This window comes from Coniosporium apollinis (assembly GCF_000281105.1).
Source record: "Coniosporium apollinis CBS 100218 chromosome Unknown supercont1.36, whole genome shotgun sequence".
Taxonomy (NCBI): domain Eukaryota; kingdom Fungi; phylum Ascomycota; class Dothideomycetes; genus Coniosporium; species Coniosporium apollinis.
Genome location: NW_006913298.1, coordinates 127465 through 142042, shown reverse-complemented (window position 1 = coordinate 142042; position 14578 = coordinate 127465). Strand labels below are relative to the sequence as shown.

Below are 14578 nucleotides of genomic sequence, written 5' to 3'. Positions count from 1 at the left end.
TTATCGAAGCGCAAGCAGTGGCTCTGTGCTGGCCCTGCGTTACTGTTTTGTAGCGGTGATGGGAGGTGATCAGGGTGGTTCGGTGATGGCTTCGGGCCGATCGAGCTTTCGGCCAGTTTGCCGTCCATGGTCCAAACTTGGGACATCCATTTCTGTCCACAAATTATCCGCCATAACTTGCAGCTCTGGGACCGAATTACATCCTGTCTAACTATTTCGAAACTCTCAGTGCGAAACACTAGCACTATACTATCTACAGCAGGAAATTGGGAACCTGCGAGCATGGCTTCCTCTAGGAAGGATATGCGGAGGGATGACCTAGGTAATCATCAACTATTCGTCTCAATTTGGCTGTTCTTATAAAGCAAGCTAACATCTTCCCGTGCAGTCGTCCCTTTCGTAGAGCCTGAGAAAGACAAGCCTGATGCAGACATGAGCAGTATAGAGGCCCCCTCCCGGAAGCGCAGCAGCGCCTCCTTTCTGAGAGTGCCAATGTAACCGGCATAGGCACCATGGCGAGCACACTTCCTATGGCGGCCGTAAGTTCTCCGGCTGATTCCGTGAGAGTTTCATTTAATCCTCATATTGCGCTCTAGATCTTCACTCGCAACAAGTAAGATAATCGCGCTCTCATTCTCCAACAAGAAACTATTCTAAAAACGGTCCTACTTCAGGATAATCGGGTGGTATGTATAACACTCTTGCCAGCTCTTGGGAACCTTGCCATTCTAACAAGACCCAGGACGGCCGTCGTCTTCGCACTGCAATCCTGGCTAGGGGAATCGCCTGAACAGAAGCGGACATCGTCGACCCCTGGATACTTCTCAGTTGGAATGGCTTGTAAGTTGCTGTCCTGGTCTTCTCTTGCTTGATGCTGACTCAGAGCTTCAGTGATGTCACTCGCAGTGGTTAGTCTTGTGTCTCCTTACAGTCATCAGTAACGTGAGGCTGGGGTTCAGCCCGCTCTGACTGAACCCAGGCCTACCTACCGTTGTTCCTGCCTCCACCACCAGGCCGAGTTTCTGGAGGATCTGGGACTGAGGCTCCGGCCGCTGTGCCTTCCCCATGATCTTTTCAGTTATACACAGGAGATGCGGGAAATGATGGGGCATGTTTTGAGTAGGTTGTGTGTAGTTGCGCGGTTGAGTGGCTCTATTTGCGCACCTGTGTAGGTGGCCATTTCCTTATGGCGACGTTGTAGATTGGCATAGGTGTCAGTCAGACTGTTTGTACTTGAGTCAACATGGACTGCATCGACCTGGTTTATCGGACAAGACTCGCTGCTGCAGGTGGCAAGCCGATCATATCTACTTTGAACAGTGAAGTTTGCCACAACGAGTTGAGGCAGTGGCAAGGCTGGCCAGTCATGTTGCGGGCTTGGCATTCCTCGCATAACCTCCCGCCGGGGCCAAACTTCTTTCAACCTCCTCACCTCACCGAACAACACCAGTTACCTTCAGCCCAGCCTTACCAGCAGAACCCACAACCAAGCGACCAAGCCGTGCTTTCTACTACAACTCTACTTCTCTCGACCCCACTTAGCAGACGTCTTTCGACAGCGGTATTTTATGTCAACTATCCAAAACCTCAAGACTTTCGGTACGTTGGGTGCCCCGCCTCAGCCCCTCCATCGCCCACCTCCGCCTGCTCAGTCGCGCAGCATGGAGGCAGTTTCCTACCAGCCATGTTGTCGCGCAGAGGCGAAGGGCTCAAAGCCACTCTCGGTTCGATGCTGAAGTTCAGCGCTGACGCATTTACTTGCAGACCCCTTCGCGGAGGCCGACGAAGACACAGGCGAGGTCAACAAGCAGTCTCAGAACTACATCCACATTCGCATTCAACGTACGTAAATCATATTCCGCGCTGCGTCCTGCCTTCCGAATATTCGGGTCGGCTCTCCTGGCTCGACTGTTACATCGCCGTCCCGTCGTCTTGAGAGCAGTGATAGCTGACGTTGTATTTGACAGAGCGCAATGGTAGAAAGACCCTGGTCAGTAGTTCATCCCGTCCATGGCGCCGCGTTGTCGCAGTTCGGGGCTTACCTTTTCTGCAAACAGACCACTGTCCAAGGATTACCTTCTCGCTTCGACCGTAAGAACATGCGGATCCTGTGCAGCTATGTCATACTGACGGAAGCGACTCCAGAGAAAAAGATCCTCAAGGTTATCAAGAAGAAGTTCGCTTGCAATGGCACCATTGTCACCGATTCTGAGATGGGCGAGGTGATTCAGCTCCAAGGCGATCAGCGCAAGGATGTTCAAGAATTCTTGACCGACAAGAAAGAGGGTCTGGATCTCGATGCCAAGACCATAAAGGTATGGACGATGCAACCGACTCGAGTTCGTCATAGTGTCATTAGGCTAATAGTACACTTTCTAGGTCCACGGCTTCTGAGCCGAGAACGCCTCGACCCGCCCGCCCTGCCAGCGCCCCATCTCAAGCCACCATGAGATAAGGCTCCTGGTGCATCAACTCTAGCGGTATAAGGACGGCTGCGTGAGGAATGCGTACTGCACAACCGGCGCGTGGCTTGGTACTCTAGGTTTAGGTCTCACGTTTTGCTGAGAACTGCAAGTGGCGGTTTTCTTTTTCAGATGCGAATGGGTCTCATGATAGTACGACTTGATTAGTTTTTGCGTAGTATGCTAGAAAGGCCAGGTCAGGGCTTTATGATGCAACACGATGCAACGCACGCAGTGTTCTTTCGAGTCACTTGCTGCGCTCTCCAAAATCCCCCAGTTCCAGCTTCCAAAATGCGTCGTGACTAAAACATGAGGCTGGTGTCGAACGTAGACAACAACAAAGCCTGATGCTGATGCCGCGTCGCCTGATAAGCCGGTGTGCGTATGTTCGTGAGCCGGCGGTCCAGTATTAACTCTCTACGCTCCCCTGAGTAATAGGTAAGCTTGGTGCTTCGCTTTTGCGTTCAGCTAGCTCGAATCACGTGATATCGCGGCGGGTTCTAAGCTTTGAATGTGGACCGGCAGCGCCTTCGAGCATCATAACCATGATTCTTCGTTCGACGATGTTTCCGCGTTCGGCCAGCCGATTCATACGCAAATCACTACCTTCAGGATGCAGCTGCACCAAGCTCCCACGCATCCAGGCGTGCCAGTTCTCGGCCTCGCGAGTTTCGCAGGTCAAAGGCGCGTTCTCTGCCATTACTCCTAAAGACAAGCCGCAACGAAGCGTGAAGGCGGTAGCTCAGGAACAAACTGTTGCGGGGGGACTGCCAAATGACATAGGGCTGCTGGAGGGTCTGTATACCCTTTCGGCGGACGCTTCATATCTTTTACAGAACCTTGGAAAAGCGTCGAGGGCCGATGAGCCGCTGAAAACTAAGTGCTAACGGCTGTCGCAGGCACCTTCATCAAGCCTACCGGCTACAACAAGCCGCCCATTTTCTCTGATACGCGAAACCGATTGAAGTTGGAATGGCATTGGATTAAGAAACGCTGTACGGAATTATTTAGGTAGCTCAAACCCAAGCTATCCCGCCGCCACGCCACCATAGTGTCTTACAACGCACCGAAGAATCCCTCTTAGCTGATACGTTTGTTCTCGTAGCTTGTACATATACAAATTCTACATTCGAAAGACCAAGCCCCGACCACGACTCGAGAAACGCTCCGCCTTGGCTCGCCTGGCCACCGCCATGCACAAGGACATGTATACCGCATTCGCCGCATCCGACGTCGAGACACTTCGCCGGATATGCGCTGAAGGCCTCCTCGGCTCCCTGCGTGCCCGTATCTCACACCGCGCGCCTAACGAGCGCTTCAACTGGACGTTACATCAGATGATTGGCAAACCTCGGGTCGTGTCGAATCGAGCGGCCGTGCTACCCTTTGGGAAGGAGACAGCATTACGACAGGTCGTGGTGAAGATACGGAGTCGGCAGAGCTTAGGCCGCAAAGTTGTGCAGCCAGGCGCAAAAGGGAAGAACGTACCAAGTGCGGCTGCAAGAAACACGTCAAGAAATTCGAAGAGCAGCAACCGTGAAGACAGCAGTCAGCTTAGCTCGATGAGTCAAGAGGATTTGGTCACCTCATCACATCCTGGAGAAGAGAAGGAAGTCACGGAATACGTGGTCATACAGCGGAGGATGTGGAATGGAAAGGAGGAGCCGTGGATACTGTGGGGCCTGACGGAGGAGACGCCTCTGGAGGCCGCGGTGGACACTAAGGCCACTTGAAGCGCTGGAGTAACGTCCTGCTGGAGCAATCGGTTCCGCAGTGGATGAAGCAATCTAGTTCATCGATACTTGGCATTCATGTCGGGGTCTCCCCAGCGTGAAGGCCGACAAGCCTTGTACACTACACTACACTACACTACACCAGGCTGTACCATATTGTAGAGTCATTCTCGCAGCTCCAGCCGGCGAGCCTTCGTTGATTTCCGGGCATAGCGAGGCACATCTTGTAGAAATCATGGTCGAACCATCACCTTTCTCACCCGCGCTCTATACTTGACTGTCTTCACTGGCAGATTTTAATCCACTGTCGTCGAACAGTAGACCACTGGCTGGTTGCAAGAACTGCTGGGGTGATATCAACAGCGATGGCGTAGGCGTCACGTGCTCAGCCCTGCGTCCCACCAGTTCAGCCCTACGATGACCCTGAGATCTGATCTTTGTGGCGAAGGAATCATCGATTCCCAACCCGTTACACCCGCGCAACTCACCTCCAACTCCACCCCCACAATGGCTGCCGCAGCGCCCAAATGCCGATGCCTATACAGCTCCTCCTTCCGTCCGTCCCGTAGATACCTCGCTGCTCCCTCTCACCCCTCTAGCGCCCAAACCCGACTCCTCGCCACCGCCGCACCAGAACCCTCACCCTCCACGCCCTCCACTGAATCAACGACTTCGAGGGGACCGCGACGCCACACAGCCTTCCGCGACACCCTCAATACCGGGCCCTCCTTCTCCGAGTTCGTCAGCGGCAAAGACGCCCCCCTCGCGCCCTCCGAAGCCTACGAGCTACGAACAGCGACGGTAGGCCCCGCCGGCAAGAAGAAAACCATAACGCGCCTCCCCGAATGGCTCAAGACGCCCATCCCCACAAACACAAACTACAAGAAGATCAAGCACGACCTGCGCGGGCTGGGCCTCCACACCGTCTGCGAAGAAGCCCGCTGCCCCAACATCTCCTCCTGCTGGGGCGGCAGCTCCAAGTCCGCGGCGACCGCGACAATCATGCTGATGGGCGACACCTGCACGCGGGGGTGCCGCTTCTGCAGCGTCAAGACGTCGCGCACGCCCCCGCCGCTGGACCCGCACGAGCCGGAGAACACGGCCGAGGCGCTGAGCCGCTGGGGGCTCGGGTACGTGGTGCTGACGAGCGTGGACCGGGACGATTTAGCGGACGGCGGGGCGAAGCATTTTGCGGAGACGATACGGCGCATCAAGGCGAAGCGGAGCGATATCCTGGTCGAGGCGCTGACGGGGGATTTCTGGGGGAACTTGGAGATGGTGGATGTGGTTGCGCAGAGCGGGTTGGATGTGTATGCGCATAATGTCGAGACGGTCGAGGCGTTGACGCCGGGGGTGCGGGATCGGAGGGCGACGTTCAGGCAGTCGTTGAGCGTCTTGCGGCGAGCTAAGGAGGCGAAGGAGGGCCTGATCACAAAGACGAGCATCATGCTTGGCTTGGGCGAGACGGAGGAACAGCTTTGGGAGACGCTGAGAGGTATGTGGACTTTTGCCTTTGTCACCTGCCCCCTATTCCGATCTCTCTCTCCAGCATCAAATACATCTTCTGACAATCAGACAGAACTGCGGAAACACGACGTAGACGTCGTGACCTTCGGTCAATACATGCGGCCAACCAAGCGCCACCTCCCTGTCCACGAGTACGTCACCCCCACGGTGTTCGAGCTGTGGCGCCAGCGGGCACTAGACATGGGTTTCCTGTACTGCGCTTCGGGTCCGCTAGTGAGGTCTTCATACAAAGCCGGCGAGGCATTCATCGAAAACGTGCTCAAGAAGCGCAACGCCGAGAAGCTTGGAGAGGCCGGACGGACTGAGTCGGGGCTACCGGCTGGCGTGATGGAGGAAGCTGGGGCTGCTTGAGCGTTGGCGAATGATTTGGGTGTGAAGGCGTTAGATCTGGGATAGTTGTGCGATTACGGCGCTGGGCAATGACAGGTTGAGGATGGCGCCGGAAATCGTACACATCCCTTTCCCAGTGTAAGCGCTCCAATTGAGCACGTACAACTCAACAGAATCAAAGTTGACAAGCCCGATGGTTCCTTCGCAGGTGGAGACTGAGATTTTGGTGTTCAAGGAACCTGTAGCTGTTCATCACACTATAACAACGATATTACAGCGTAGTAACTACTATGAGCACATGGGACATCCTCAACATTGTGCAAACCCCTCCTCAACTCCACAAGATTTGCCTTATATTACCACTCACCATGCAACTCCCCCGGGCACCGCTCGCCACACAGACAACTTTCCAACAACACCTGCAATCGCCTCCTCCCTGTGACCCACCTCCAGCGTCAACAGGACAAAAGTCTCGCCATCCACCCCACCCAGCCAGCTCCCCATACAAGCCCCCCACCCATCTCCCCTCAAAAGAACTTCCCCGGCTCCGCACGCCTCGAGCCCCTGACGACGCTGTCCCTCTCCTCGTCGCCAGTTCCCGTACTCAGTGCATCAGTACCGGCAAAGCGACCCGGGTCCGCAGGAATGGGCCGGTCAAAGGCATCGAATCGACGCCCCTGGACTTTCGCCTTGATGAAGAGGAAGGCGATGCGCAGGATGAAAGCGGCTAGGGCCCACAGGAGGGCGCCGACGGGGGCGGCGACGAAGGCACCTGGTGAGGTCAGCATAGTGGTCCCTAAACTGAAGCATGTATACACCGCTGGGGAGCGACGCCTCGCGGCCTCGTAACGGGACAGGCGTGCACGCCGCCAAAGAAGAGAACCCAAGGAACATAGGACCATACCAAAAGCGCCCCAATCCTCCGCATACAACCCCCCCTCCAGCAGAATCAACTTCGCTCCCCGTCCCGCATCCCCATAATACACCGTGCCAAACAGAAACACGGTGAAGATCCCCCCGAGCGCCCCGACAACAACCTCAAACCCGCGCCACCAGTAGCAGCGGTCCGACAGCCCGATGACGAGCACAGGCACCAACGACGCGCTGACAAGGTCGCTGATGAGGTAAATAGTCAAGATATCCGGGCTCTTGAGCGCGACAACCACGACGGGGACGATGATGAGCACGACCGAGAGCCGGATGAACCAGATGTTGAGGCGGTTGCGGAAGATGTCGTTGCTGCCGTTTGAGACCTGTCATCGCCGTTCTCTCAGCATAACTGACCATGTAGCCCCCCTCCCCCAACGAAACAAACAGCAACGGCTTGGCAGGGCGAGGAACTCCTGAGGGGAAAGGAAAGGGGAGAGGAGGCTCACCATGGCGCTCTGAAAGCTGTCGAAAGCCGCCGTGGACAGACTAACCACCATGACGAGCACGATGCCCACGACCCAGGCCGGGAGCTGCCCGAGCAGCAGGAAGAACGATATCGCGCCGTCCTGGGGTGGGTCGCCGGGCCAGGCGCCGGACCAGGCGGCCAGCAGACCGGTAGAGCCGACGAAGGCGAGGATGATGGCCACGGCGACGGTCGCGATGCCCGTGCCGATACGGAGGTCTTTGTCGGTGCGGGAGGCGAAGGTGCGGAGCCAGAAGCCCTGGATGTGCGGGTTGTTAGTGGGTGCTGGGAGGTGTGGGGAGGGTTCATGTGCGGACAGGGGAGCGATGAGAAGTGGTATCGACGGGTGAAATCTCTGCTAGAGAATGCGTATGAGACGTACCGAGATGAAGAAGACATTCGTGAAGATGGCTACCGGTAGGATGTACAGCAGCTGCCAGCCCAGAAGACTAGATTCCAAGAGCCCCGATGAGTCGACCAGGCTCTTGTCGATCTCAGTGTTTACGCCAACTGTGATGACCCCGATGATGATCAGGCCGACAACCATTGCTCCTTGAATGTTGTCTGTGATAAAGGAGACTTTGAATCCACCAAGTGCTGGGCCGGCGGTCAGCTAGAACCTAGTAAAGGGCTGGCGAGGACGTACATGTGTAGATGGTCGTCACGACGCACTGGACAATGACCGCCGGGAGCCCATCTAGTCCTGTCAAGGCACTCACAATCTGCTGCAGGGCTGACAGTTCGGCGACCATGTACAAGAACAGTGTGACGAGGCTATATTCCGGTCAGTGATCTATTCTCTTAACCAGAACCCGGAGACCCACGTCGCCAGACTCAGGAGCAAGGCCGTCACAGCGCCATATCGCTGCCTCGTCCACTCAGTCAAGACGAACCCCTCAGGGCATTTCCGTCGTATAATCGGCCCAAGGAGTCCGAAGAGCAGGAGCGGTAGCGATGAAGAGAGGGTATAGATGACCAAGCCCTGAACACCGCAGAGCGTAGCGATCTGAGGATAGGTGAAGAGGATACCAGAGCCGAGAGCTAGAGCCATTAGCAGTCCTCCGAGGAAATCGGAGGGGGAACAAGAAGGTAGAAGCGCGGCAGCACGTTCCTCACGCAAGCATTATCTTGATCGAGTAATCACGGTACATCTCAGCTTCGTCCGCGCCATCCGCAACGAACTGTTACGGATGGTGTGGATTCGGCGCCCGTAGTGAAGCCGCACAGAGCTACCATGTCACTCCTCTGCTCTCTGCCGACCCCAGGCGGTGGGAAGTGACAGAGAAGCTAGAGGAGCGGCAATGATAGCTCCGCGTGAAATCATCCGCATACGAACCTGATCATGGAACGGTATCTCGAACAGTACTCCGCCACAAAGCGTGATCAACCGCTGGGGCGCAGCACAATGCTGTCCCAGCGATATCCCGCGAGTCTTTCCCTCGTTGCTGCCGCGGCTTCGGACCAACAGGTTCCTCCTGTTCGCCCAGCCCACTCACCCGAAGCTATGAAGTTGAACGCGAGCGGAATGGCTGACTAGCTGTTAGCAGGTGGCCGAAGCAAGTCGGATACTGGCATCTCCTCAGAGGGAGTACCGCATGCGGAAGGGGGTGTCTCTGGAGGCCGAAGACACGGCAAGCTTGTGACTCGGACCTTTCTGTGTTCGATTGCTGGATAGAAATTCGGTCTTGCTTTGGTGACGGAGCTTCCATGCGATCAGGAGACCCACTACACTGGAAGCAGTATGTTAGCTAAAGGTGACTACGTTTCCTTCGCGCTGATAGGCATGAGACATACAGGAATGCTCCATAAGTCAGATAGATGATAGAGTTCGATGCTGCGAAGGATGGCACGCCCATAGTGGTAGATTCTCGATTGTCCAAGTTCTCTCGAGGGCCTGATGCGCTGCTGATACAGTAAATTCACAAGCTCAGTAATTGGGAGTTGTAGATACCCAAACAATGGGATGAATGGATGTCGTTTTAGACTTTCCTTACTTTTTGCTGGGCGTGAGCCTCGATCATGCCCCTCCTCCACTCAAGCCTGGCCAAGCATCGACGGCTCGCAGCTGCCCCCCCTGCCGCATCAACGCCCGCACGGAAGGTCCAAGCACAACACCATCACCACCCCTGCCGCTTCTAACTTCTTGTTCGACTCCGAGGAGGCCAGATTTGCTTCAGATCGTATGCTTCGCTGCTCCTCAAGTCCTCATAAAACTTTTCCACTGCTCCGTCCACAATGCTCGCTCGTGCCCCTACCGCAGCTCACAGCCGACGCGACTCGCGCTTCGCGACGAGAGCTTTCAGGTCACCCTCAATAGATCGTGTATCGAAAGAGGGATCTGAAGCTCCCTTACCAAGGGGGACCTCCTAGGAGAGTGTAATAGATACCACCGCTTCGACTTCTGGTTGCCGCATTTCACCAATCGCGACAAGACCGCATCGTTCAGATCCACGAACGCCGCGAGGAGATCTGGAAAACGCGAGGCGCCAGCAAGAAGGTGAAGAGCCATCTTCATCGGACAATCTAACCCTTTGGATGAGGCTTCTTTCGCGGCAAGCTCGGTGACCTTCAGCGCGATCAACCATCTGGATCTCTCTTCCAGATGAACCACCCCAGAACGAACAAGTGATGCTGACACGCGATCCAGCCTACCTGCAAGACATCGAGTACGGAAGCTCGATAGCGGAGAATCAGTCTTTACAGCTGCTGCTGCTGCTGCTGCTGCTGCTGCTGCCGCTCACCTCGATCCAAGAATACCTTACTCCGAAGGGCGACGCGCGTTCGCTATGGCCCAGAAGCGCGCGATGATACCCGCCGCACCCTCCCGAGAGTCCGCACGAGCCTGTCTCTTACGATCCGAACGTCCTTCCAGCCACGGTAGCAAAGACGTTGGTAGCTGAATCAATTCGGCAGACTGCATCAGCGCGTCCAGTAGTGCCCGCGTTGGAAGGCTGCGAAAACTACACCACCTCATCAAGGAGGTGAAGCGATCAAGCAACGCCTCCTCTTCAGGTATCGCGCCCTCGGTACTCGATGGCAGCGATGGGACGAGAGGTTGACCGCTTCTTCCGAAGACACTATCCCGAGAAGGGCAGCGACCTCCTTTTAGCGGTCAGGAAAGAAAAAGACACAGCACCCGCATGTCTCGGGCCAAGGCTTCCAAAGCGGGTTACTACCGGACGGCCGCATGTGTTCCGACGGGATAAAGCTCGCCATTCCGGGACAAGGGGCCGAGCGGGTGACAGTCGAGCAACGAGATTAACGGATGATAATCCAGAAGACTCCGGCGACGCGTCTTTTTTCGGGACAGGAGCTCAGTCGACCCTTCCTTCCTGACGCCATTGGAGCTTGGTACTTTCTGAGTGAGGAAGTCGGCTCGCGATATATATTGCACCGGCTGTTGAAGTGACTCAGGGGATTTGCTGAAAGAGGAGGGCCCATACTGTAAGACGCGACAGAGAAGTTCAAGTGGCATCACCTCATGGGAACAATCAAGAGAAAGCCACTTTTGATTGTTCATTATCAGCCTTGACGCCGCAGTCTGCTGCTACATAACCTGAGAGGCGAGAAGCCTCATGTGTACTCAGCATGAGACGAGGCTCAGCGTGAGATGTGAGAGCACTGACGCCTCAGTTCGCTGCTCAGAAGGCAACCCATGAAAGAGAAAAGCAATCATTAACCCATCCATCGCTAGCACTGGCGCACCAGTTCGCTGCTACATAACGTAATTCGCAATAAGTCCACTGTGTGCTCGGCATGAGATGAACTCAGCAAGAGACGGAACAGCGTGGCGACTTTGCAAACAGAGAAATGAAAAGAGATCCGACACTATGTCAAGGCAGATGAAGGCAAGAGGACCGACAACAAGGCCTAGACAGAACCCGCGCGAATCTGGAGAATCGAGTACAGCGAAGAAGCGAGCCGAATGATCAGATCCGAAAGGCCATGTGCAGAGGCAGACGCGACAGAACTCCGGCGGTGTGTTCAAGAGCAATGCACTACTTGTCCCAGTTCTACTGGGCTTGGTGGTGAGTAGCGAAGGAGCCGTTGATCCACTGGTTGCCGTTGCTGCCATTGGGTGCCAGATGACCTGGGTTCGGAACGTGGGCAACGTTCGTGAGAGCTGGCATGTTCTGGGCCGTCATGCCTTGGGTGGGCAGCGACATTGACATCCCGGACGCTGGCTGGGGCAAAGCCGGTAGATGGTAAAGCGCAGCTGAGGTGGCGGGGAATATGCTAGAGCCTGGGTACGGCGCAACGCCTGCTCCCGGAACATACATGTTCGAAGCACCCATCGGGTAGCCCGGAGGAGGAATGCCCATTTCGCGACTGGCGGACATCCATTGTGCGAACAAGGCTGAGTACGACGGAGCATCCTGGCGATCGCGGCGCTTGAACTCAACTCGCACCCTTCTGTTGTTGCCGATCAGCAGCGTGCTGCGCTTCTCAGGGTCAGCGAAGTCTCTCACTTGAGGGAAATTATCTTACCAGGCTGCGTACAGCACGCGTAGCGTTTTGCGGGCGAAAGTACGTGATGTACGCGTAAGACGTGAATCCTACGAATACTTGTCAGCGTGGCTTGTGCAACAGACGGCGAAAGACTCACCATTCCCCGGCCTCAGCCTGAGTTTGATGGTCTCAACCGGTCCGAAGGCCTCGAAAGAGCGTAGAATCTCATGCTCCTTGATTGTATGGGGCAAGTCGCCAACAAACACCCCGCGTGGGTCATGGATCGTCGGATCGAAATACACCGGTGCGTGAAATGGAACCGGACCAGAGTAATGATGGAAGGTGTCTCCCTTCCTTGGCGCCTTCCTCTCCTCAACGCGGTACACCGCATGGTCGCGCAAGCCCTGGGACACTGTCAGTACGTGAGCCGGACGGCAAAGCAGGGCCGCAACGAACTCTACAAGCGTCGCTGTAGTCTTGCCAGAACGTGAACTTCGCCCAGATACCCCTTGGGAGACCCCACAACTCCCTCTCGGTGTCTGTAGGGTACCAGAGCTTGCAGACCTCACCGTACGATCTCAACAACCTCAGAACATCACCCTCGAGAGGCCGGGTCCCGTCACGACGTGTCAGATAGATTGACCCTGCTCGATGTGAGTTGGAAGACTCGGACAGGGTATTGGATTGGGCACTTACGGTGCGCATTGCTGCTCTCGACCCGACAGGGGCGATCGAAGATCAGGCTTCCGTTGCCATGCTCAATGGCAGCATCGGCATTGGCCTTGAGCTAGTCCAATCAGTCCTGAACCATTCGATGACTGGTTGATGCTTACCGTGTACTGCACAAACGCGTGAGGCATGTTCCGTAAATCGCGCTTGATCTTTACGTAGCAGTGTCCGAACTGCTTGAAGACACGAGTGACTTCATCTCCCAATTCTTCATCCGACATCCTGGTTGGAAGACTGTTGGGACTCACGTAAGCCGCGAGTTTTCATGGGGGTGAACACGACCGTACTTCGCTACGAAAACACATGAGTCCGGCAAGAATACAGCCTGAGCATTCTCCGGTGAGAGGGGTTCTGTCAGAAGACGGGCGTTGGGGGTAATCGGAGCCTCTTGCGCGGGCAATGCCGCTCCGCCCGGCTGATCGACAGCATCATCGTCATCATTGGAGTCTGAAGTAGCACTCTGGGCATCTAACGTCGAAGTGGGTGCGGACGTCGCGCTTCCAGCGGTGAAAGGGTCGTCAGCTTCGCCGCTTGCTGTGCTCTGAAGGACGAAAGGCCTCGATGGTCCGGGGTCTGATCAACCGGGGTCAGCTTGGATCTTTCTTCAGGGGCAACGCCATACCACTCGACATGCCACCTGCCAGCTCACCGACCATGTGTCCAAGCTGGGCCGGGCTGGAGCCGGATAGATGGTTCGTAGAGAGACCCAATCCGTAAATCGGATGCCTCGCCTGGACTTCGCCAACTGAATCGACTGCATCGTTCATTGTCATCTTGTTCAAGCCATCGTTCAAGCCGCTTGTGATGTCTGACATTGCCAGAGCTGTTAGCCGACACGCTATCGAAGACGCGAAGGTGCTGAACCAAGAAAGGGTTTGACACGCGACGCGATGCTGAGTGCCGAGCTTGAACAGACACGAGCAGCAGCTGAGAAGAGGAAGAGTCTCACAAGACTCCCGAACGCGTGAGGACGCGAGCAGACACAGACAAGATGACAGAAGTGGAAGACAGGGGGGCAGGTTGAGGTGTGTGAATGGTGCGACGCCCCACGAGAGGATTGCCATGAGTACTTTCAACGCGTAATCACTCACCGGTTCCGTTCGCACTCAGCGGCGTCGCCGGGACGCTGTCACCTCCGACGACCGTCTCACCGTACGTGCTCGCCGGCGAGGGCTCACCCATCATCGTCATGAGGTGAGCTGCAGTGTGTGGAGTTGGTCTGGCCCCGCTACCCTCCGCAACGCTCTCGGCACCGCCGCCGGAGCTGGCTGGCGTCTTTGGAGTGAAGGACATGTCGGTTGATACAACTGTCCTTGGCTTGAGAAGCAAGTCTGTGTGAGCTGTGCCTTCAGGGGTGTCAGTGGTGCGGCTTGACGCGTGGTCGAGGGTGGACGCGTGCTTACAAAGTGTGTGAGCTGTGACCGCGTGGCAGTGCAATGCAGACGAGGTGTTTATCCTGACAAGGACGCGCGCTGTGAGCACAAGTGAGCGCAAGGCTGCTTTGATAGTCTGTCTCAGAGCGCGTGCAAGAGGTGTTGTTGGACGGAGGAAGCTGGCAAAGCGAAGCCTTGAAATACCAGGGGGCGAAGTTCGCAATCTCGCAGTGCGCCTGGACGCGACAGTCGGGCCGCAGGGTGTCAGATCAGACGATTGCGACGCGCCTGGAGAAGCACTGCAAAAGCTTGCGGGAGTTCTCGCGTGGGCATGAACGTTGGGCTCCAGGAATACCATCCGACCTCGCCCATCCCTGTCACTTCACTCCGAACAGGGATGGCGCCCCACCCCCAAGCTTTTTGGCATCAGCCCATACCGCAGATGACGTGCAGAACGAACGCCCCGTTCCGCCGCACTAAACTGCTCATGCTGAAGCTGCCATTGCTCGGGGACTGGTCTCAAGGGGGCAGAGCACGCTTTACGGGGCATGCAGCGCTTCTTGAAGCTGCTGAGGTCTTCTG

General features: G+C 56.1%; 6 protein-coding genes across 6 annotated transcripts; 3 read left to right on the top strand and 3 right to left on the bottom strand.

Annotated features, from left to right (window-relative positions):
- Nucleotides 1-512: 512 nt before the first annotated feature.
- On the top strand, nucleotides 513-2394 carry W97_06797 (uncharacterized protein; the record flags this gene model as incomplete). Its single annotated transcript, XM_007784781.1, has 8 exons — nucleotides 513-539; nucleotides 597-613; nucleotides 675-686; nucleotides 743-840; nucleotides 1765-1842; nucleotides 1968-1990; nucleotides 2058-2315; nucleotides 2380-2394. The coding sequence occupies 8 exons, from the start codon at nucleotides 513-515 to the stop codon at nucleotides 2392-2394; spliced, it is 528 nt and encodes a 175-aa protein (XP_007782971.1).
- A 1261-nt stretch (nucleotides 2395-3655) lies between these two features.
- W97_06796 (uncharacterized protein) lies at nucleotides 3656-4195 on the top strand (the record flags this gene model as incomplete). Its single annotated transcript, XM_007784780.1, has 1 exon — nucleotides 3656-4195. One exon carries the CDS (start codon nucleotides 3656-3658, stop codon nucleotides 4193-4195), a length of 540 nt encoding a protein of 179 aa, XP_007782970.1.
- A 507-nt stretch (nucleotides 4196-4702) lies between these two features.
- Nucleotides 4703-6073, top strand: W97_06795 (lipoyl synthase, mitochondrial; the record flags this gene model as incomplete). The annotated part of the gene is made up of 2 exons (XM_007784779.1): nucleotides 4703-5690; nucleotides 5775-6073. 2 exons carry the CDS (start codon nucleotides 4703-4705, stop codon nucleotides 6071-6073), a joined length of 1287 nt encoding a protein of 428 aa, XP_007782969.1.
- Nucleotides 6074-6579: 506 nt separating this feature from the next.
- On the bottom strand, nucleotides 6580-8496 carry W97_06794 (uncharacterized protein; the record flags this gene model as incomplete). Its single annotated transcript, XM_007784778.1, has 6 exons — nucleotides 6580-6824; nucleotides 6957-7305; nucleotides 7429-7704; nucleotides 7828-8042; nucleotides 8092-8219; nucleotides 8270-8496. 6 exons carry the CDS (start codon nucleotides 8494-8496, stop codon nucleotides 6580-6582), a joined length of 1440 nt encoding a protein of 479 aa, XP_007782968.1.
- A 528-nt stretch (nucleotides 8497-9024) lies between these two features.
- W97_06793 (uncharacterized protein) lies at nucleotides 9025-9301 on the bottom strand (the record flags this gene model as incomplete). Its single annotated transcript, XM_007784777.1, has 2 exons — nucleotides 9025-9175; nucleotides 9240-9301. 2 exons carry the CDS (start codon nucleotides 9299-9301, stop codon nucleotides 9025-9027), a joined length of 213 nt encoding a protein of 70 aa, XP_007782967.1.
- A 2157-nt stretch (nucleotides 9302-11458) lies between these two features.
- W97_06792 (uncharacterized protein) lies at nucleotides 11459-13916 on the bottom strand (the record flags this gene model as incomplete). The annotated part of the gene is made up of 9 exons (XM_007784776.1): nucleotides 11459-11887; nucleotides 11934-12001; nucleotides 12052-12298; nucleotides 12351-12538; nucleotides 12591-12681; nucleotides 12728-12857; nucleotides 12911-13196; nucleotides 13273-13431; nucleotides 13715-13916. 9 exons carry the CDS (start codon nucleotides 13914-13916, stop codon nucleotides 11459-11461), a joined length of 1800 nt encoding a protein of 599 aa, XP_007782966.1.
- Between the last annotated feature and the right edge of the window lie 662 nt (nucleotides 13917-14578).